Genomic DNA, 24,023 nt, shown 5'->3' on the forward strand with positions numbered 1-24,023 from the left:
GGCCAAATGTAGAACTGCTTCTAGTCACAGACAAAGTTCATGACCAGGATTAAGTATCTTGGTTTTGTAATTGTTTGGAAATAACTGATACGACACCAAGGTTAGGGCAGATGAATGTTGTTTTCACATTTAGGTATGGTATGTAATGACTTGGTTTGTTTGTAGTTGATTAGGTTCTGTGATTAATGACTTCTGTATTATACATTTATTTAACTTTTGAAACCTGCATGCAAGTTAGATTTTGCAGAGGAAATGATGTATTGCAGTATCACAGTACAGTTTATCAGATGGAGCTCTTGTAGATTTTCACCCAGCAGTCTCTCATATTCTTATATTTTTCAGATGAGAAGTCATGTTGGTGTGGCGTTGTGTGGGCAAGAAGGCACATTATGTTCAACTCCGGCGAACGCTTGCCACTGGTGCCGGGAGGAGTAACAATGGGAGTGAGGGAGGGGGAGGAGGTGGGAGAGGGGCCTATGATGTGGTGGTGGTGGGGGGAGGACACGCTGGCACCGAGGCCTGTGCTGCTGCTGCAAGGATGGGAGCCAGCACTCTCCTCATCACACACAAGATGGCTACAATAGGTAAGGCAGCACTTGCTTTTTCTTATCCTTTCAATACAGTAATATCTTTTTTATTTGGTAATAATCATGATGAGTGGGATGATGATTATGGTGATGAATTAGATAATGATGATGAATTGGATGATGATGATGATGTGTTGCAGGTGAGATGTCATGTAATCCATCATTCGGTGGCATCGGCAAGGGTCATCTGCTTAGAGAAATAGATGCCCTTGATGGCCTGTGTGCACGTGTCTGCGATCTCTCAGGCATTTCTTACCGGGTAAGAATTTAGTGCATCTGGTGGTCTACCGGTAGTGGTTAGCATGCCTTGGTTGGAGTGGTGATCTTGCATAGGACTGATCTCCAAGAGGTGGCTGGAGGTCTGCATGTGATACATTTTTACTTTCTTTCATATAGTCTGTGGTACAGTATTTGTTTTTATGTCAGTTTTGTGCTTTTATCACATCCATCATAAACCAAAATCAGGTTTCAAGTAAAGTTATTTTGCCTGGTGTAGTACTGTATTAAACCTGCACACATTGTACACTTCAAGTGAGAACCAACCATCCATAGTTGGGTTCGTAATTGTGATGGCTGCAAGCCCATCAGCACCAGAGTTGGAATTGTGGTGTGGGCAGTTGGCTCCACTCGACTCAAGTGTCTGTCCATCACTTGTGGGTTGGTAGGTTTCATGAGTACCAAGGGTGACACCTAGGGTAGGTAATTGTTGAAATCTGGATGTTGCAGCAGCCATGTGTCTCAGAATGAGTGGATAACCTGCCAAAGGCTTAAACTGCAGAGATGAGCACCATGGATAAGCACCTTGTGGAATCTTCCTCATCTTTACTTTTACTCACACAGGTGCTAAATCAGCGTAAGGGACCAGCAGTGTGGGGTCTGAGGGCACAGATAGACCGTGGCCTGTACAAAAAACACTTACAGGAGATGCTACATGCTGTCCCAAACCTCACCATTGTAGAGTCTTCTGTTGAGGACCTGCTGTTAGCTGAGCCTAGGAATGGTAAGTTGTCTTTGTTGTCATGATTGTTGTAATCATAGGCATCAGCAGCAGCAGCATTATTGTCTTCATCTCCATCCTCATCAGTGATTATATAATTAGTGTCATCATCTTTATTTCCATTATCATGATGTAGTCAGATTAGTCTCTTTGGTATGGTTACCTCTCTCTCTCTCTCTTTTTTTTTTTTTACAGCCAGTTGCATTCAACATAGGAGAGAGACCTCATTGTAAAGTGTTCATCAAGACAAAATGTAGCCCCTCCAGTTCTGAAAGTCTCCTGAACTATATTACATCACTTGGAGATGGCAAGAGTAAAGTAGGAAAGACATTGCAGTGAACGATGATAATTTCTTCTCTCTCCACTTCTCACCTTTCCATGGTACACTTGACAGGTGATGCAGTTGCTGAGTGTTGTGGGGTTATACTTGGTGATGGGCATTGCATTAAGAGCCGCAGTGTTGTCATCACCACAGGCACATTCCTCCGTGGAACCATCAACATAGGCCTGGATGTGAGGCCTGCTGGAAGGATGGGGGACGAGCCAGCCACTGGACTGGCCAAGACACTAGAAAGGCTGCAGTTTAGGCTCGGCCGCCTCAAGACTGGTAAGCCACTTAAAGACATATATTGTACTGTATTATTGTTAGTTGGGGTGTCCCCATAGCACAGACAATCCACTGTACCCTCACTGCAGTACAGTCACCCACACCACAGCACACTTATTCACCTCATGCACCACACTTACACAATACAGACAGTCCTTCAACATAACCTCAACAAAAGATCTCTTGGGATGCCCAGCTGAAGTGGCTGGTTTCCTGCAGTCCTCTAGGTTCATGACCAGAGGAGCCTGGAGCCACAGTGACGGCAGTATATGTTATTTATGCAAACTTGGTTAGTATTCAAAGGAAATGAATGACATACAAAAGAATAATAATCCTACCTCACCACATCCTTTTGGTGAGAAGAAAGGTTGCGATGATGATGATGATGTGTGGTGTATTTTCAGGAACACCACCCAGACTTGCCAAGAACACCATTGACTTCTCTCAAGCAGTAGTACAGAAACCTGACAATCCTCCCATCCCATTTTCCTTCCTCTCCAATTCAGTCTGGATTAAGGTGAGATTTGGCTGCCTTATCAGATTTGGATTCACAAGCAAATGGTAAAGAATAATATGGTAATAGCTGATTTCATGTTACCCCTTTTGGAAACAAATGAATGCATGGTGGCCTAGTGGGTTGAAACATTCCAACAGAATATGGATCGTAAGGGTTTACCGTGTGTCTGAGAGGAAGGCTGCCTTGGGTGAGTAACTGGTTGCTTGTCATAAATGTTTAGACTAAATAGCCTTGCACTGAGTCCTTACACTCCTGATGGGGTAATAAGTGAATGGATGGTGTTTGGATGGAATGATACTTTGTTCACTTTAACCTGGCCTAAAATTGCCATTCTGTCTATCTTGAAGTTGACCAAAAACAGATTAATACCTGGTATATAGTAGCTAGTTTATGTATAATAGTAGCTGTAAATAAGTAAGCACTAGTATATAATGGCAGTCAATGAAGAGGTGCTCTGGAGAGGATGTACAGCCAAAGTATAGTCTTGTTCTGCCACAGAGCTCCGGGGAACAAACTGTAAAAGTACAAAAATCCCCATTAAGTTAAGGTGAACAAACCACAATGAAAATAATCCTTCCATCTTGTCGCTTACAGCCAGAGGACCAGCTGAAGTGCCACCTGGTGTACACAACCCCAGAGGTGGAGACAGAGATCAAGAAGACATTACATCTCAATCGCCACGTACGGGAGGAGACCACCGGACCTCGATACTGCCCATCCATAGAGTCAAAGATTCTCAGGTGGGTTAACGGGTTTTGTTTGACCTGTTGATGGGCCAGGTTATTAATAGTTTTTACAGCATCCTAAGTTCTCGTTACTTGTTTTTGTATCCAATAGAGTTCTTACATTTTCATACTTTTGTTTTCATTGTTTCTGGGTCCTAAGTAGTTCACCCACTCTTTAAGATTTTTCAGCGCTGCCACAGAATTGTAAACTCTACTTCAAAATTCTCAGCTGCACCTCACATATAATTCTTACATTTTTTTTTATGCTTGGGTGATATAATGGCAGAAAACTTGGTTAAAAATAAGCTTGCCATGTGTGTAATGGTTTAAATGCAAGAGATAACTGAGGATTATTCATGATGATGCTGTTGGTCCTTACCCACCTTTTGTATTTGAACTGTTGCATGTAAGATGTCTGGAAACAGTGAAGAATTGTTTAAGGATGATGGTGATGATGATGGTAGTGGTGGTCCGTGCACGGAGTCATAAAATACTTGATACCGTGTTTCAGGTTCCCTGGTCGAAGTCACCCAGTTTGGTTGGAGCCAGAGGGCCTTGACTCTCCATTAATATACCCCCAGGGTCTGTCATGCACCATGCCACCAGAACACCAACAGGCACTCATACGTCTTGTGCCAGCGCTGCAGAATTGTGAGATGGTGACCCCAGGTATCAGAATTGTTTGTTGTTGTTGTGGCTGGGCTCATCTGTGTGTGGAATGAAGTGTTAATGGTATGTTAAAGTCCCTGATAGTTCAGGATTAGTCAGAGTAACATACAGAAGTGATATCCTGCCTTGCTAAAGGTTATATTTATCTTCAGACTAAACTTTGTCTTAAATGCCAGGGCCAACTTTTGTAGCCCCGGGCTCCTACGCTCCTCATGGGGCAACATAGGATTAGATGATGGATGGATGAATGGACTAAACTTTGAGTTGAATGTGTTCATCTGAATCTATTAAATTTAAAGTGTAAAGTATAGTGAATTTGCCCTGGTTTACTGTGTTTTGTTTTTCTCTCCTCCTCCTTAGGTTATGGTTTGAAGACCAGTATGACTTTTTTTTTCTTTTTTTTTTTCTTTTTTTTTTCCCAGTACTACTGTATGTCATGAATTTGTTTCTGATTTTTCTACATATCTTCCTGCCTTCAGGGTAGTGTGGAGAGTGACTTCATTTCATACTATATCCTAAGTCTGATTCAGATTTTTCCTGTGCATTATCCCCTTTGCTAGGTTATGGCGTGGAGTATGACTTTGTTGACCCTCGGGAGTTGAGTACGCAGCTTGAAACACAGCGTGTGTGTGGGCTATTCCTGGCAGGTCAGATCAACGGCACCACTGGCTATGAGGAGGCTGCTGCACAGGGCATTATTGCAGGCGTCAATGCTGCGGCCAAAGTAAGAGATAAAACTTTCTATGGAGCAGTATTAGTAGTAGCCAGTCATTAATACTGTCTCATGTAATAGATAGCTAATAGGGTAAGGGGTGAAACTGGCTTGGTAGCAGTAGCAGGTATTGCTGTTTTACTGTCACACGAAGTAGAAATTATACCCACATGCTAAAATTATGTTTATGGTGAAGGTGCAAGTAATTTAGCCCCACTCCAGTACAATTTTGGCAGGATGGTAGAAACTATAGCTTTTCTCTTTTCATCCAGTCCTTTATTGCTTCACTGTGATCAAAGAAAGTCAGGGTGAAAGCTACTCCAGACATTTAAAGCAGAAGTGACTTGCCAGTGGCCTTGAGTGCATTATTAAAGCAAAAGTGACTTGCCAGTGGCCTTGAATGACAGTATATATTCATTAAATCCTCCAGCCACCCTTGAGATGTAAACCCTTATCCTGAGTTGGACCACATTGACTCACTAGCCCACTTAGTGTCAGTTTGTTGGCTGTGTGGTTCCCATCCAAAGTATTAAATAGTTTCTTGGATTACTAGAAAGTGTTTGACATGTCACTCAGTGTAGAATCACCTGAACGTAGCGTAACATCAATTGAGTGGATGGTGAACACTGCAAACTACCCCAAAGTATTAAGAATAAAGCAAAAAAATACAGGATTAAGCTGTACTGAGACCTGCAGATTTTCCCCGTAGGCCTTAAACTGTGATGGGCTGATGGTTGATCGCACTGAGGGATACATGGGTGTGTTGGTGGATGACCTGACCACCCTGGGAGCATCAGAGCCATACCGTATGTTTACGTCAAGGGCTGAGTTCAGGTTCATCCTCAGGCCAGACAACGCTGACCTCCGCCTCACTGAAAAAGGTTCGTGTTGTGTTGCAGTACATTGTGTGTGTTGTGTGTTTAGTATTGTTTTGCATTGTGTGCATTGCATTGTGTGTGTCATGTTGCACTGTGTGTGTTGTGTGATGCAGTTCAAAGTTCCAGTATACACGTTGTCCTGGAAAATGCATGAGAAACTTCAGCAGCTTTTTCCCGGGTTAATTTTGAGTAAACTGCCATATCAACATGGGTCCATTTTCCAGCCAGTACTGAGTTACTTATACTGATGACTTTATGGATGTATGATGGGGGAGACTGTTTTTGCCCATAAGCTCATCAGTAAGTGTATCCGTATAAAAGTTGAGAATTGCACTCATGTTGATATAAGATTTATTTATTAGCCCAGAAATAATCTCCTGAACCTCCTCTCACATTTCCTGATACAATACAGTACTTCATTTGTATGTAGAAGTAATTAAAGATTATCATGGGGCTAATAATATTTGTTTCATTTCCTGTATATTTGATCTTTCCTTTCTTTGTGGACCCTACTTTACCCAATTCTTAGGTGGGAAAGAGATGTCAGGATAGTGAAAATGATGATGATGATGGTGTATGGTTGCAGGTCACCGTGTTGGCTGTGTATCTAGTGATCGTTATGAGCAGTTCATTGATGTTCGGCAGCGACTGAGTGATGGGCTGGAGCTGCTGAGGGACGATGTTCATACCATCCACACCTGGGCCAAGCTGCTTAATAAACCAAACACCAAGAGCCCTAAATCTAAGAGGTGAAGTGAGGAAGGCAGGAATAGGATATCCTATAGTCTGTTTCTTTTCATATGGGGAACTTGGCCACTCCCACAAGGCAAAATACTGTACTAAGTCATGGCTGCATGGGATTCAATAAGCCTTAGTTATGTGGTTGTAATGAGTCTCCTAGATTACTGGTCAAATCAGTCTCCAATCTGACTGCATTTGGCTATCCATTGAGGTGGAAGAGGTTTGACATCTTTGTCAGATGAAAATAAACTGACCAACAGACAATATGGAGAATATGATCAGTTCCCTGTTGTAACTTAGATTTTTTTCTGCAAGAAGAACTAGAGAAACTGGAAGACTCAGCATCTTGTCCTCCTTGATCTTCCTGCAGAAAACATTTATGACCAAAGATAATTTTCTTTTCATAACTAAGGTTTTTATTTTGTTAGAGGAACAGGAGATCTGGCAAGATTGTGCACCCTCTATTCCTTGTCCTTCCTACAAAAACAAATGATGGATATGACGGGGAATTAATTGTGGGCATGTTCGAGAATTCCACATCAGGACTTAAAACATTTTGTTTACATCTGGTACTGATGGTGGAGAATAGAATGATGGGGAGTTGTTGTTGTTGTTGTTGTTGTTGTTGTTGTTTTAAGATATAAGGCATCAGGCGAGAGAGAGAGAGAATAGATACTGTAAAGAAAGAGAAACTGTCATATCAGTTTTATAGATGGCAGTGGAGCTGTACCAGGTATATTTTGTTATATATTGTGGATTCATGAGCAAAAATGATGTGAAAAAGGCAGCTTGTAAAGTTAGTGTGTATAACAATTGTACTTCATGCTGGAAGTTAAATTTTGGAGTAGAACTATGATGATGATAATTATTATTTTGGTGGTAGGTGGGGGTGCTCACCATCCACTGACTCGATGTAGTGCTGCTCTTGGGTGGGTGTCCTTTCCTCCCTTCCTTCTTTCCTTCCTTCCTCTTATGTCCTTCGTTCCTCTTTCTTCTGTCCATGGGTGACTCAACACTGAGTGACAAGTCAAATGGTTTCCTGTACACCAGGAAACCATTTACTATGCTGGGTGGTAACCATATAACCAAACTATGGCACCTGGTGGATTAGTGGGTAATTAAGGTACTCAAACTGGATTGAGCTGTGTCAATTTATATCCAAGGGGTGGTTGGGGTTTATGGTTCACGTAATGCCACTCAGGGATGAGTGAGACTGGCCACTCTCATCTTAAATGTCAGGGCCCGCTTGCCTTGCCCCAGGCTCCTACACTCTTCATGGGGCAACATAGGATTAGATTATGATGGTGATGATGATTATTACAGTATTATTACTTACTGTTATTTATTTACTTATTTTGGAGGGAGAGGAATGAATTTTGTATTAATTTAAGTAGTACTAGTTTCCCTTAGTACCATTGCCCTTCAGATTATCAGCATTCAAACCTACACCTTCAAATTCATTCAAAATTTAAAGGAATTTCTACTTTTCCACCAGTGCCCTTCAGATTCTGGGCATTCAAAACTACGGAGTGACAGTATCACAGCTTGCTGAGGTGGACTCCCATTACCGCACTCTATCTGAGGACTCAGCTTTGTGTCAGCGCCTGAAGATTGAGGCTTTGTACGCCAACCACGTGGAGGCGCAGAATGAGGAGGTGGAGGCAGCACGCAGGGACCTTGCACTTGTTATTCCACATGATGTTGACTACTATAGGTAAAGAAGCTACAGTTCATTTTTTCAAACTTGATGTAACTTCTTTTAGCCCAGTTGATGGCCAGATGTAGTCAGCTTGGAGAGTTGATTTGACTAGGAACAAAGGAGACTCATTTTATATTATAACTTAAGCTCATCAGGTTCCATATAGTGATAACCAAGTACCAAAGTTCCGGGTGCATCACATTTTAGCCAGGTGAAAACAGACCAGCTATAATGAGAAAGAGAAAAGTGTAGGTTATGTGGTTAGTTTAGTTAACATGTACTACAGAGAAAAATAAAGGACTCTTGTGATGTAGTTGAATTGAAAAGTTAGTGTCAGATACGAAAAGCAAATATGACAAAGAGAATAGCACCAAAAATCCAGTGACCATAAATGATCAGGAAGAGTCTGCCACTCACATAAAAGTAGCATAAGTAGGACTGATCTCCCACAGACATGTTAATGACATGTGAATGATTATGTGCCATCTTTAATTGGACATGCTGTATAATAGTTGTCCTACTTTTTATAGCTGCTTAATCATTCCTGGTGTCTGGGTCCAAGCTTTCCTCATTCATAAGTGGGAAGAAAGGTCAGGATTGATGATGATGAAGATATTACTCGTAGTATCTCAGAGTCATGTATTTGTTTCAGTCCCTCCCTGAGTCTGTCCAATGAGGTGCGTGGAAGGTTGTCCCGAATGCGTCCTGAAACGGTAAGCTTGTAGAAGCTGGTGTTAATGTCGTAAAAGGAGGCAGGGGTACAGTTTACTTGAAGTGCATCGGTGTAAAATGGTTTCACTTTTAACCACTTCAACGGAGTACATTTACACAGCTTATGTTCTTGCCACCACACTGGTTTATTATCCTAAGAGAGTATTGTAGAAGTCATTCACTTTAATTCTTGAGTTGATTCACTTTAACTTGGATATTTTTTGTCCCTTTGCAGCCTATATCCTGTAGCTCAGTAGACTAATAACACAAAAGTGTACTTTGGTTCTACATCCTTTTCATGGCACTTCTTTGTGGCTAGCACCATATTCTTGGGTTAATCTCTTGTCATAACTCAGCTTTCAAGAAGGGGAGATGACAATTTTATGCCTTGTTAAAGTGTGCCATGAAGAGGTTAATCAGTGCTATATCTAACTATTCCCAATTTGGAATCTCTTCCCTTTGCTGAATAAAATCGCCCAGAGATAGGAAGAATAAAAATGAATACATGTTGGCACTGAACCCTTTCACTGTGAGGGTTCTCTGTAGCTTATGTAAGATCAATTGGTGACAGCTAAAGTAAACGAGAAAGCACTCAGAGTGTTTTCAAGTTTAATTTAGCTGTCACCAACTGATCTCACACAGGCATTGCTGGGCTATTTGTTTCTCTATCATATGGTGCAGGTATGTGATGATGATGATGATGATGGCGTCTTTAATGGTGACTATAATCGTAAAATAAAGTACGCATCTTCTAATTTTCATTCCAGATTGCAGCTGCCTCTCGCATGGAAGGTATAACTCCAGCAGCCATAGTGAATCTTCTGAGGTTTGTGAAACAGAGACACCAGCAGTACTCTCAGCTCTTGTAGTTGTTGTTGTTGAGCTTGTAGTTGTGGTGGCCCCAGGCTGATTTGGATGGAAACCTGGTGGACTGCAAGCTGAAACCATCCATTCCTGCAGTCCACCATCTCTTTTCAGGGGATAGGGGGTGAGGTGAGGGACACGTGCACAACTAGCTGTCCATTTATATCAGTGCTGCTGGTTGAAGGTATCCCTTTCCAGCAACCCTGGTGAAGCAACCTCATATGTCTACCTGTTATACTATTATGTGATGAGCTTGGCAGAGTTATGTCTGTTTGATGTCAGAGGAGGAATGGAATAATACAGTACCGGTAAATGAGTATGAAAAATTATGGAAGTTGATGGAGGTAGGGAAGTGACAGAAGCATGTTGGTTGGGTGTGTATGGAGGAGCACATGGATAGTGTTTGGCACACCTTATTAATAATTTCATGCTCTGTCTCCAGTCAGTTTTGTTTAGCCCAGGAGAGGTATTTTCAGCTGGAGGGTACACATACAAACTTCATTAACCCTTTCACTACTAGGCAGCTGTTTTAAGCTGTACGAAATAAGTTGGTAACAGCAAGAAATTAATAAATGTAACATCTTTGAGTTGAAGTGTGAAAGGGTTGATAATTTAGTTTACATCACCAACACGAAATGATCTGTTTTTTGTATAAATGTATAAAGAATGTTCTTGTACTTACTCCATTGTGTATTTATTATGTTCTTAGCTTTGTAGAATTTCCTGTTGTTTAAATCTATAACTTTATATGAAATAAAAACTGATTATGGCACTGTTCCTGACTTCAGCAATGCAGACTCATTCATCATCCTATTTGACAGTGGTTATAAGATCAGTGCTTCATTCATCATTCTTTCTAGTGTCTTCGTGTTATGTTCATGCATGTTTGAGGTATGAATTTCCAATGCAGAAGCTTTCCCAACATCCCTTCAGTTTTTGTCCTTTATCTTTCTCCTACAGCACTTTAGAAAACCCAGTGCATCATTTACAGGGCCAGTGCCACCTTTTTCTCTCAGGCCTCTTATTGTATGTAATAGTTCCGTCACTCCTGGCCATTTGTTGTATGGCATTATCTAGTTGGTCCCTAAATCTGCCATTTTCTTTTGTCTATACTTCTAATTGGTCCCTAAATCTGTCATTTTCTTTTGTACCTCTGCTTGTTCCTAAATCTATAATTTTCTTTCATACCTCTAGATGGTCCCTAATTCTATTTTCTTTAATATCTTTGTCATCACAAGGTACATAGGCAGTGATCACTGCCACTTTCACCGTCTCTCACTTTGACTTTCTATACATGCACTTTGAGTTGATATGTATATGTTTATTCATTCCTCCCTCATGTTCAGTGCTCATCATCAAAGTAACACTGTCTGTGCTCCACACATGCATGCTCATATGTGACCTTACACATATCACATCGTTCCATTCATCTCCCCCCCCCCCCATTTCCTCGCTCGCTGTTGTCGTGGGGGGGCTTCGGAGATGTCGATTGGGTCTTGATGGGTGGGGAAGCTGTGATGGGGTCTCTAATCTACCCTCTCCCCTCTCCTTAGGTCCCTGTCGCTGCATCAACTAATTTTACGAGGTTTGTTTCCTTGTCCTATTGCTTCTTCCTCTTCCCCTATCATCACCAAAGTGTGGAGGCCTTTGGTGATGATACTAGTCTCCGCCCCTTTTGTCATCTTGGATGAGATTACTCCCTCCCCACGTGTTTGCCATGCGTGGCAGCCCATATATTCCCTGCGCCCCTCTGTCTGGGAGTTGAGTCCACCATGGGGCAAGGTGCAATTCCCTGTGGTGGGCAACACGCTTCTTTGGTTGGGGGGTTGGGGTAAGGCGGGCGGTCCAGTGTGGCCCCGCTGGGCAAATCAGCTGGCCGTGTGTTGACTCAGTCAACCTCGGCTAGGGTCAAGGGGGCACTGTTTGGTGGGCACCGCATTGGTCTGAGGCTGCCACTCCACACCAAACCGTGTCCGCATATACCTCTCCCACTATCCCTGGGGCTGTCGGGTGAGTTGAACCCAACATCAACCTCCCCTCGTTGGGCTCCATGGTGGGTGGGGGGTGGGGTCGTAAAGTCTACCATTTCTTTGTATGGATACTGTTATCTCCTCTGACTTGATTATGGTGACGAACCAGGACTCCCTTTCGACTCTGGCCTCAATCTCTTCCCCTCCTCCTACACATTTGATTGCATTAAACACCCCATCCTCCTTGCCTACTGTGTTTTACACTCCTCCAGCTTCTGCTCCGTCTACTTCAGTCAGCCCTTCTACTATGGTCACACTTCATCCTTACCTTCCTCCTCCACCTCCTGCCTCTAATTCTTCCATGTCCTCTGTTTCCCTCTCCCGACCTCGTCCTTCTTCCTAGATCCCTGCCCCTTCCCTCACCTCCTCAATTTTTGGCGCGCAGACATGGTCAAAATTTTCAACATATACAACACGACCGACGACCTCTCACTCCACCTCTATCTCCTTCGACAAGTAGGCAAGGATGTGACCTTCTCGGCCCTTCCGAATGGTTCCTGCCTCCTTGTCGTTCACAGTGCTGCCCAAGCCGAGAAAGTTACATCCCTGGTCAACAATGCAAGACAATCCATCTCCATGTCCCTAGACATCCAGCTCAACTCTACCACTGGCACCGTACGTTTACCATCTTCAATCTCCTTCAGCCAGAGGGCTGTCCCAGATTGCATTACTGATATTGAACTAATCCTTTTGGAACAGCATCACCCAATACGTTCAATTCATTGCTATACAATTCCTCCTCGTGGACGACGCCAAGGGCCTGCTAATATCGTTAAAATAGTTTTTGCCTCTCGCGATCTGCCTCCCACAGTCATCATTGGAGGCACTGTTCTCCCAGTACGCGAATATATTCCATCTCCTCGTCAGGGCACACCTTGTTGGCTCTTTGGCCATCCAGCCAAGTACTGCCGATCATCCGCAGTCTGCGTCAACTGTACACTGGCCAGTCATACCACCTCAGACTGCATTTCCACCATCCGATGCTGCCCTAATTGTCAGGGTGACCATTCTGCTTCCTACTGACATTGTTCTGCCTACCTCTTTGAAGCAGAAGTGTCTAGCATCCGCTGGAAAACTGGCCTATCCTTTCGTGAGGCTCGTCGCAGAGTTCGCGGTCTCGGTCATCACCTTAACGTTACTTATGCATGTGTAGCCCGTCCTCCTCCTGTAGTAACTTCTAATCCGAGAACTATTTCTTCTTCCTCTTCAGTGCCTGTCTCTGTATCTGCTGTCTTCTCTTCATCTCCTCTCTCCTCTCACCTTCCCACCTCTCACTCTATACCTACTCCTGTAACTGTTGTCTCCTCTTCCCTTCCTCCTAGCATTCCTATTTCCACCTCTCCCTCCTCTCTACCCAAACCCCCTTCTACCTCAATCCCTCCCTTACAGACTCCTCTTGTTCCTGTCTCTAATTCTTTCTCTATTTTAGATTCCTCTACCCCTACCTCCTCGTCATCCCCTTCCTAACCTATTCCCTCTCCTCGTCCTTCCCCCCATTCCCAACCTCGTCCCTCCTCTCACTCCAGTTCTGTCTCTCATATCGGCCATTTGGCGCCTCTGGCCCAACGTACCATCCGACCTCCATCCTTCTCTAGTGGTAAGTGCAGACTACCCATTTTGTTAGACTCTAAGACCTTTCCTGGCCATCATCCTGCTTCTCTGGCTTGTAAAGTTCATGCGACGAATACCTGCCCCTCTCTATCGATGCAGTCTCCCTCGTGGAAGTCTACATCTCATCAGTCTCCTCAGCCACATCCCCAGACTACTCCACAACCGGCTAATTGTAACACAAAACCCTCTGGAGATGACGACAGTGAAACAATCCCCAAGATTATGGATTACATTTTAATTTCTACACCAGATTTAGCAGACAATGCTGTACCCTCTCCTTCCACCCACCGTGTTGAAGTTCATCCTGTGCCACCTGACCTCCCCCCTACTCCTCTCCCTCCTTCATCTCCCCCTCCTTCACCTTCTGCCTCCTCCTCCTCCTCTTTACCCCCCTCTCTTCCATTTCTTCCAGTACTCCATCCCCTCTATCTCTCCCCATGCCTCCAGGATATGGTGATCGTCCTGGTCATCCACCAGTTCCACCTTCTACCCCTATTCCTACTATCGTAACAACTTGATGATTTATGTTATTATTCTGTAATATATTTTACGTCCAGTGTAATATATTTTACATCATCATCATCATCATCATCTGGACCTCCTTTCCCACCCACCAGACAGTCCAAAATTGCCCAATCCAATGGGCCACGCTTCCATTCACTCATCATTCAAGCCCCTGGAATCCTGGCTCTATCGGATACGCCAAAAACATTCACCACGTTCTGTAGCTTCACATAATCGTATCCGACAGAGTCAATCCAGATGCTGCCACGTTAAAAAGGGGTGCCAAAAATCCCTGATCGTGCACTTCTCCTCATAAAATTCATCCATCCAACTCTATCTCCTGTCGGTTCCCTAGCCTCACCGACTTCCAAACCTCTCTTCCTCACGCATTCATCCACCATATCTCTCCACCTTCTCCTTGGCCTACCTCCCCTCCTCCCGCCTTCGAATTCGCTCAGATATACCATCTTCACCACTCTGTTGTTATCCATTCTCTCCACATGACCATACAATCTCAGTACACTCTTCAGTTCGGGTGTCCACTGTCTTCCTCACTCCGCATCTTTCACGAATCACACTATTTCGTATCCTATCCACCATCTGTACTCCACATACATTCCTCAGCAGTCCCATCTCCTCTGCTCTTACTCTTGACTTTTCATTTTCATCTATCTATCTATCTATCTATAGCCCGACGCCCTAATCCCGCAAAGGGTGGCCGCAGACAAAACACCTCCAAGTCACTCTGTCACCCACCATTTGACTACCCTCCCCCCAACTCACCCCCCCCTCCCTCATATACCTCTCAACTCCATCCCTCCACCTCATCCTCGGTCTACCCCTCCCTCCACCTCACCTACATACACCCTCTTAGTCAGCCTTTCATTCTCCATTCTCTCCACATGTCTAAACCACCTCAGTGTATTTCTCCTAATCTTTTCAACCACATCCACATCTACCCCACAACGTTCCTTCACTTCTTCATTCGTCAACCTGTCCCTCCACGTCACTCCACATGCTCCTCTCAAGTAACTTATTTCCACTGCTCTCACTCTTGACTTGTTCCCCTCTTGCAAGGTCCACGCCTCGCTTCCATACGTCAGGGTAGGGATCACAATACCATCATGCAGTGACTTCTTAACTTCCATACTCACCCCCCTATTTCTCATCACTGCTTTCAGTGTACCAACAACCTTTCTTCCCTGCTGTACCCTCTCACGTACTTCATCCCCCAAAGTTCCATCCTTACTCATCACACTACCCAAGTACTTGAATGCACACACATTCTCCATATCCTTACCATCCAACCTCACTGCACACTTTGTGACTTCATTCCTCTCAAACACCATAACTTTACTTTTGTTTACATTAACTTTCAGCTTCCTCCTCCTACACACTGTCCCAAATTCATTCACCAAACCTTGCAACTCCCATTCATCTTCACTCAACAATACTGTATCATCAGCAAACAGCAACACCGGAAGCTTCCAAATCTCACCCTCATTCATTAGGGCCACCCCCACATCCACTGCCCTACCTTGCACCTCCTTTACAACCCCATCCATATATATATTAAACAGCCATGGAGACATCACACACCCCTGTTTCAGTCCCACATTGAGATCAAAGAACTCGCTCAGCTCACCATCCACTCGCACCGTAGCCCTAGCTCCCTCGTACATACTCTTCACAGCACTGAACAATTTCCCCTCCACTCCATATATTCTTAATACCTTCCACATACCTTGCCTATCTATTCTGTCATAAGCTTTCTCCAAGTCCATGAAGGCAGCATACACTTTCCTTCCCTTCTCTAGATACTTCTCCACTAAACATCTTAGGACAAATATCTGACCTACACACCCTTTTCTCTTCCTAAATCCCCCTTGTTCTTCTCCAACTAGCTCCTCTGTCATATGCCTAACCCTATCAATGAGTATTCTACCATATATTTTACCAGTCACATTAAGAAGGCAAATACCCCTATGGTTACCACATACTTCTCTTTCCCCTTTTCCTTTGTACAGAGGAACAATTATACCTGATTTCCAGTCCTCTGGAACCCTTCCCTCTTCCCAAGCCAATCTACACAACTTCCATATCCACTCCACAACAATCTCACCCCCATACCTAAGCATTTCACCACACACTCCATCAATTCCTGGGGCCTTTCCCAGCTTAATCTTCATCGCTTCCACTACTTCCGCCCTACTGATCTCTTCCTCCCTCCTCTCATATCTTCTTCTCCCAGCAATTCCCCAACCACTTATAGGCTACACACACTGCTCTCACTCTCTACATTCAACAAATCCTCAAAGTGCTCCTTCCATCTCCTCAATTTCTCGCTCTTCTCCACCAACAATCTATTATTCCTATCTTTCACTCCCCTACTATTTCCCCTTTCACACTGCCTTACTTTCTTTACCTCCTTCCAAAACAATTTCTTACTCTCCCTCCATTTCACACTCAGATTCCTCCCAAACTCTTCATCCACTTTCTTCTTACTCTCCTTCACCAGTCTCTTAACCTCCCTTCTCCTGCTCACATATACCTCTCTCTTCTCTCTCTCATCTTCATGCCACACCATAATCTCACATCCATATGTTAAAGTTGGTACTGACACTCCTTCATGTAAGCCTCGTGCAGTTGCAACACTGAAGCCTCTGTTTTTTATCAAGGCCTTCATTGCACCAGATACTTTTCTTCCTTGTGTCATTCTACTTTCAACTTCTTTTGCACATTTTCCTTTCGTTTCTATCACTGTACCCAGGTATTTGAACTCTCTCACCAATTCCAGTCTCCCTCCATTCACTGTTACATTGCACTGGGAGTCACCTTCTCTCTCAATAACCATCACTTTACTCTTTTCTACATTTACTCTCAAGGAACGACGCTTACAGACATCGGCAAAACTCTACACTAGCCTACGAAGTTCTTGTCCGGTACTTGCAAGCAGTACTGCATCATCAGCATACAACAAATTTGAGATATTCCATCTATCACCATTCATTACCAACGCCATCCCTCTCTCCATTACTCGTGTTTTCAATTCTCTCATCACCCCATCTATATATACATTGAACAACCATGGGAACATCGCCCAACCTTGTCGCACGCCCACACTGATTGTGAACCATTCGCTTAGATGCCCATTAACCCTAACACATACTTCACTACCATCATAAAAACTCGACGGCACCTAGCAGCATACCCTCTACACCGTACATGCGCAAAACTTTCCACAATCCTTCTCTCTCCACTTTGTCATATACTTTTTCCAGATCCATGAATGCCATAAACACCTTATGGTCCTTATCACAAACCTTCTCTACTATCTGTCTCACTGCAAATATTTGGTCCACACATCCTCTGCCACTCCTAAAGCCACCCTGTTCATCACTCACTAGGACTTCTGATATCTCTCTTACTTTCTCTATAATAATTCTTCCATATACCTTCCCTACCACACTTAGTAAGCTTATATCGTTCGCCTTTATTTTTGTACAGGGGTACAATCACAGCCTTTTTCCACTCTGCAGGCACAGTTTTTACTTTCTATGTATTTATATTTTTCTTCCTATGTATTATATTTTATCTTTAGTATTAATTTCCATTATCTTTCCAAGACTCTGTTTCTGTGTTAGGTTTTACTTTAATTTGGTATTTTAAAGTTTTAGTATGTCTGTTTTACAATGGAACATACGTAGTCTTACGGCCCACCGCAAACTTCCCAACCAGACCTCGTTCTTCCTAACAGTTATTAGTTTTTATTTTACACAATGGCTTCCATCATACAATGGAATATCCGAAGCTTTTCTACACATCAGCCAGACCTCCGGTTTTTAATTTCTCAGTATAACCCACCGATTCTCTGCCTACAAGAGAGATGCCGCACCCCCCCCTCCCCCCATTCCATCTTATTCATATCTGAGTCTACCCCATTCCCAGTATGATACCTGTCTCCTGATACATGTTGACATTTCTTTTCAAACCCTTACTCTTACGACTACTATCAAATTACCTTCGCCAGAGTGTTTCTATCTCAGTGGATTACAGTGGTCTCACTGTATTTCTCCCCTTCAGTGCCTATCAGTTTTACTGACCTCGATCAACTTTTATCTGCCTTCCCCCTCCTGTCCTGCTTTTAGGTGATTTTAACTGTCGAAACCCCCTCTGGGGTGACTTTTAACTGCACATTGGCGCTCCTTGGAGGATTTCCTCCTTGCCTATGATTTATACATTTTTAACTCTGATTCCCCAACCCATTTTGACAGCTGTACTCACTTTCTCTGCCATTGACCTGTCCGTCCGCACCCCAACACTTTCCTTGGACTTCACTTTTTTTTTTTTTTTTATGCGAGGAAGAAGGAACCAAAGGCCATGGCCCGCAGTAACAGTTCCCTCCAAGAGAAAAACAAAATAAAATAGAGAGCCAAATTCAAGATCCGATCATTTTGAGATGCCTGGACACACTGCGTTTGAAAGACTGGAGATCATAGGCAGCAGGAAATACAGATAGAGGGAGACAGTTCCAGAGCTGACCTGTTGTATAAATGAAAGACTGGGAGTAACGGTTAACGCTTGCATTAGAGAGTTGGACAGAAAAGGGATGAGAGTTTGCTGCCAGACGGGTGCTACGCGCCCGTCGTAGAAGTGGAGGAATGCAAGCAGACAGTTCAGAGGAGCAGTGACCATTAAAGTAGCGATAGAAAAGAGATAAAGATGCAACAGTGCGGCGAAGAGACAGAGGTTGAAGGGAGTCAGTAAGAGGAGGAGAGTTAATGAGACGAAAAGCCTTTGACTCCACCCTATTGAGAAGAGCTGTATGTGGGGAGCCTCCCCACACATGAGAGTTGTACTCCACACAGGGGCGGATAAAACCCCTGTATAGAGTCAACAATTGTGCAGGGGTAAAGAAAGAGCGGAGTCGGCTTAGCACACCCAATCTCTTGGAAGCAGATTTTACAAGAGATGTAATATGGTCTTTCCAAGATAAGTCCCGAGTAAATGAAACCCCAAGCATGTTCAAGGATGATGCAGGATTAAGCTGAATATTATTAAACATTAATGGGTTTACCTGTGGAAGATTTTGTCGGGTTGATAGGTGTAAGAACTGAGTCTTAGATGCATTAAAGACAACCATATTATTTTTACCCCAGTCAGCGATACGAGCCAAGTCAGACATTAGGTGTGCCATAGCCTCATCCCTTGTTTGTTGAAGTAACTGTTGAGATGGGCGTTGCAAGAACCGAATGGAAAGGTGAAGGGTGGAGTCATCAGCTTATGAGTGGATAGGGTTAGATGTACGGCTTAGAAGATCATTGATGAATAAAAGGAAGAGAGTTGGTGATAGGACAGAGCCCTGAGGAATACCACTGTTGATAGATCTAGGAGAAGAACGATGGCCGTCTACAACAGCGGCTATAGATCGACCAGAAAGGAAGCTAGCGATGAAGGCACAGATAGAAGGATAGAAACCGTAGGAGGGCAGTTTGGAAATTAAAGATTTATGCCAGACTCGATCGAAAGCCTTTGAGATGTCAAGTGCAATGGCAAAGCTTTCGCCAAAGTCCCGAAAGGAGGATGACCAGGAGTCTGAAAGGTAGGTGAGAAGATCGCCAGTGGAGCGTCCCTGATGGAACCCATACTGACGATCGGAAAGAAGGTTGTAATAGGAAAGATGCCTTAAAATTTTTCTATTAAGAATTGACTCGAAAACTTTTGAAATACAGGACGTTAAAGCAATTGGACGATAGTTGGAGGGTTGGGAGTGGTCACCCTTCTTTGGGACTGGCTGAATGAGAGCAAACTTCCAGCAAGAAGGAAAGGTACAAGTTGACAGACAAAGGCGAAAGAGTTTGCCTAGGCAGGGTGTAAGCACAGAAGCACAGTTCTTGAGAACAACAGGAGGGACCCCATCAGGCCCATATGCCTTGTTAGTACTGAGGCCAGTGATGGCAGAAAATACATCAACTGAAGAAATTTTAATGTCAGCCATGAGGAAGTCAGAGGGGAGAAGTGATGGAGGAACAGCACCGGAATCGTCTAAGGTGGAATTGGAGGAGAAAGTCTGTGCGAAGAGATCTGCTTTATCAGTAGAAGAAATAGCTACAGAACCATCAGAGTAGAAAAGAGGAGGGAAGGATGATGAGGTAAAGTTGTTAGAAAGATTTTTGGCAAGGTGCCAGAAGGAGCGGGAAGAATTCGAGTTGGAGAGTTGAGAGCATTTAGTATGGATGAAATTATTTTTAGTAGAGCGAAGAACAGACTTAGCACGATTCCGGGCAGAAACGTAAAGATGATGTGATTCAGGGGTGGGTTGGCTCCGGTACCTTTTGTAGGCCTTCTCCTTGTTGCGGACAGCATTAGAACAAGCGTGATTAAACCAAGGCTTTCTTGCGTTAGTCAAAGGATATGAGAAAGGAATGTATGCTTCCATGCCCGAGAGAATAACCTCCGTAATGCGCAAGGCACACTCAGATGGCTCACGGCCATGGAAGCAATAATCATTCCAGGGAAAATCAAAGAAGTACTGCCTGAGGGCCTCCCAGTTCGCGGCTCCAAAATGCCACAGACGACGTTTCCCTGGAGGGTCCACAGGCCGTACCGGAGTGATTGGACAGGTTAAGGTAATAAGGTTGTAATCGGAGGAGCCCAACGGAGAGAAAAGATTAACAGAGTAAGCAGAAGGATTAGTTGTGAGGAAGAGGTCAAGTATGTTGGAGCTCTCTCCAAGGCGGTCAGGGATACGGGTAGGGTGCTGTACAAGCTGCTCTAGGTCATTAAGGATAGAAAAGATGTAGGCTTGTTCACCAGGTGGATCCGTGAAAGGAGAGGAGAGCCAAAGGTGGTGGTGAACATTGAAATCTCCAAGAATGGAGATTTCAGAGAAAGGAGAAATGGACAGAGTGTGTTCCATCGTAGAAGTAAGATAGTCGAAGAATTTTTGATAGTCAGTAGAATTAGGGGATAAGTAAACAGCACAGATATATTTAGTCAGAGAATGACAGGAAAGCCGAAGCCAGAGTGTGGAGAATTCAGAAGAATCAAGTTCAGGAACACGAGAGCAAGATAAGTCGTTGCGTATGTATACACAACAGCCACCTTTGGCTTTGAAATGAGTATAGAGAAAGTAGGAGGATACAGAAAAAGGTTTGCTGTCGGTTGCCTCAGACAGCTGAGTCTCTGTCAGAAAAAGAAGGTGAGGTTTAGAGGAGGAGAGGTGGTGCTCAACAGAGCGAAAGTTAGATGAAAGGCCGCGAATGTTGCAGAAATGAAGAAGAAGAGAGTCAGACAGTGGTTCCAGGCACCTCGAGTCGTCACCGGGAGAGGGGCAGATGGCGGGGGCATTTATGGTCCCCCCCCCTGGGGACTCCGAGGCTTGATTAGTAGACGCCATTTTTGTTGATTTTTGAATAGGAAGTGTAGTGTGTACTGTGCATGTAGTTTGGTGAAGATAGAGAAATTTGTACTGGGGAGCATGCTGGCCTACTCTCTGTGTAACTGAGACACTGAAAAAGTTCAACAAAGGGGGATGGTCAGGAACTAGTCCTGAGGGCTGATGAAACGGGAGCTCCAGCACTCCCCGTCATCAGCTTTCCATCCACCTCGGGAGTACTGCCCTGCTCGACTGGTGCTACAGTCTACTCCTACTTGGTCGGTCTTGAATGATTACTGTGCCACAGACCATTTCCCAATCCTCCTAACCCCCACGTCATACTATCCGGTCCCCAGCCCTTCTCGATGGCGCTTCAATAGGGCAGATTGGGAAACCATTACATACCAAGCTGTTCCTCCCACTCCTTTTCCGCCCTCCCATGATCCAACTGCTATGCTTTCCTGTTTCCGTGCCTTTCTCCTTACAGCTGCCCGAGCCTCTATTCCGCGTACCTCCCATCCCGTGTCATCAAAATGTGTGCCATGGTGGAATAACCAATGCACTTCAGCCCTCTGAGTCTAGAGAGCCAGGTGGAAGAGCTTCCTCAGGAAAAAGGGCACTGCGTTGTAGGTCCAAGCTTTTATACTTTTTCAACAAGCTAAAGCTTTCCTTTGCCGCACAATCCGCCGAGCAAAATAGGATAGCTGGATGTCTTATATCTCAACTATCGTCTCAGACACACCTATTCCACGGATATGGTCCCGCATCAGGAAAATAGCGGTAAAACGGTCACAAACCCCGACTCCAGTCCTCACCACCAATGATGGAGCCATAGGCGATGCTTTTCAGGTTGCCAATCTTCTGGGTCACCATGTTAGTCAGATTAGCAGTGGGTCCCATCTTCCCCCTACATTTTTAACAACCAAAAGACGTTCAGAACGGACGCCCTTACAGTTCACACTGTCGTCAGGTGCGGCGTACAATGCCCGTTTCTCAAGCTTGGAACTCAAAGCGGCTCTAACTGTTCACGGTTCTACCTGTGAGGGACCTGATGGCGTACACTACAACATGATAAAACATCTGTCCCAGACAGCCCTTCACTTTCTGCTTAGAATATATAATACTATATGGTCCATTGGGAATTTTCCTAATGAATGGAGACAGGCCTACCTCCTACCATTCCTTAAACCTGGCAAATCTGGGTTGTCACCTGGAGATTATCGCCATATTGCTCTTGTTAGCTGTCTATGCAAACTGACGGAACGTATGGTAAACTCTCACCTAAGGTGGCATTTAGAATCACGTGGTGCGATCTCGCCCTTACAATATGGTTACCGCAAGGGGCGAAGTACCCTAGATTCCCTGAGGCTAGCAACCTTCATCCAACAAGCCTTCACTAACTCAAAGGTGGTCATAGCTGTGTTTTTTTTATCTTGAAAAGGCTTATGATACAGTCTGGACTCTGGAGGTATAACATGCTCCGTGTTCTACAACACTCTGGAACTGGTTGCAATATGGGTGTCTACTTACAGAACTTTCTTTGTAACCAGACCTGTGTACGCCTTCAGAATGCCTTATCCCGGTCTTATGTACAGCATGAGGGTGTCCCACAGGGATGTGTGCTTAGTACTACTCTTTTTATCCTTGCAGTAAATGATATCGTTTCACCTCTCCCACATGGTGTTCTTGCTTTATTGTACATAGATGATTTTGCTATATATGCAACTGGGGGAGGCGGTGGCTGAATCGGTAGAGAGGCGGCTTGCAGTCCTAATGGACCCAGGATCGAATCCCGGCTGGGGCAGGGAACAGTTTAAGGATTTGAATTTCCTAAAAAGCAGACTTTCCTGATCTACCAGATGACCCGCCGACCTGTCGTAAAAATACCCCCGCTAATACCAGTACACCAGTCCTGTATGAGACAGCCCTAGCATGTATTCAATATGGACGGTGGGTGTTAGCGCCGAAGTGGTGACATGTGGAGGTGTAGGAGGACTACTGGGCCTTGGGATAGGCCACTGCTCCCAAGAAATAGGCCCTGAGCCTTTGCCCAGAGTCGGACACACACACACACACAAAAAAAAAAAAAAAAAAAAAGAGCGGATGTCTTGGCCTTACAAGCCGTACATCAATCAGCTATACAGTAGATGCCGCTGCAGGGTGGGCCACGGATCATGGCTTTAAATTCTCCCCCACGAAAGCCTGTGCTATAACTTTTACGACCCGTCATTCAATCCCTCAACCCCCTCTTACATTATGTGGTACCCCCCTGAAATATCGATTATCAGTCCCTTTCCTTGGCCTTATCTTTGATTCTCGACTGACTTGGTCCCCGCATCTCACTTCCCTTAAGACCTCTGCTTCCCTCAGACTTCGGTTATTACAAACTCTCAGTCATATGTCCTGGGGTGCAGACCGTACAACTCTGCTCTGTCTCCATACTGTCTTAGTTTTGTCGAAGATTGATTATGGCTGTCAGGATTATGCATAGGCCTCATCTTCCTCCCTTCGGCGCCTAGATTCTGTTCACCATCATGGTTTACGTCTGGCATTGGGTGCTTTTCGCTCCACCCCGGTTACGAGCCTGTATGTCGAGTCGGGTATGCCCGCTCTGTCCTCCAGACGTGACAAGCTAACTCTCCGTTACCACACTCGCCTTCTTCAACACCCATCTGCAGGTTTCCCTTCCTCTGTTATGCACCTCACCCCTCCTTTTCCACCCTCGTTAGCTTCATCTTTTCCTTGTAGGGTCTCCAATTTACTTGCATCCCTTTCTTTCCCTGCTATTTCAGT

The 24,023-nt window shown here is 44.4% G+C and overlaps 1 protein-coding gene across 1 annotated transcript; it reads left to right on the top strand.

The window, feature by feature from the left end:
- Positions 1 to 732: 732 nt before the first annotated feature.
- On the top strand, positions 733 to 10,472 carry LOC145392137 (5-taurinomethyluridine-[tRNA] synthase subunit MTO1, mitochondrial). Its single transcript, XM_080266589.1, has 12 exons — positions 733 to 846; positions 1,428 to 1,587; positions 1,979 to 2,191; positions 2,596 to 2,708; positions 3,303 to 3,448; positions 3,945 to 4,102; positions 4,663 to 4,826; positions 5,524 to 5,695; positions 6,279 to 6,441; positions 7,929 to 8,147; positions 8,785 to 8,845; positions 9,611 to 10,472. Exons 1-12 carry the CDS (start codon positions 733 to 735, stop codon positions 9,710 to 9,712), a joined length of 1,785 nt encoding a protein of 594 aa, XP_080122715.1. The 3' UTR covers positions 9,713 to 10,472.
- The last annotated feature ends 13,551 nt before the right edge of the window (positions 10,473 to 24,023 follow it).

Source organism: Coenobita brevimanus, chromosome 21, assembly GCF_032717465.1.
Source record: "Coenobita brevimanus isolate Jiangsu-jjx chromosome 21, ASM3271746v2, whole genome shotgun sequence".
Lineage (NCBI taxonomy): Eukaryota > Metazoa > Arthropoda > Malacostraca > Decapoda > Coenobitidae > Coenobita > Coenobita brevimanus.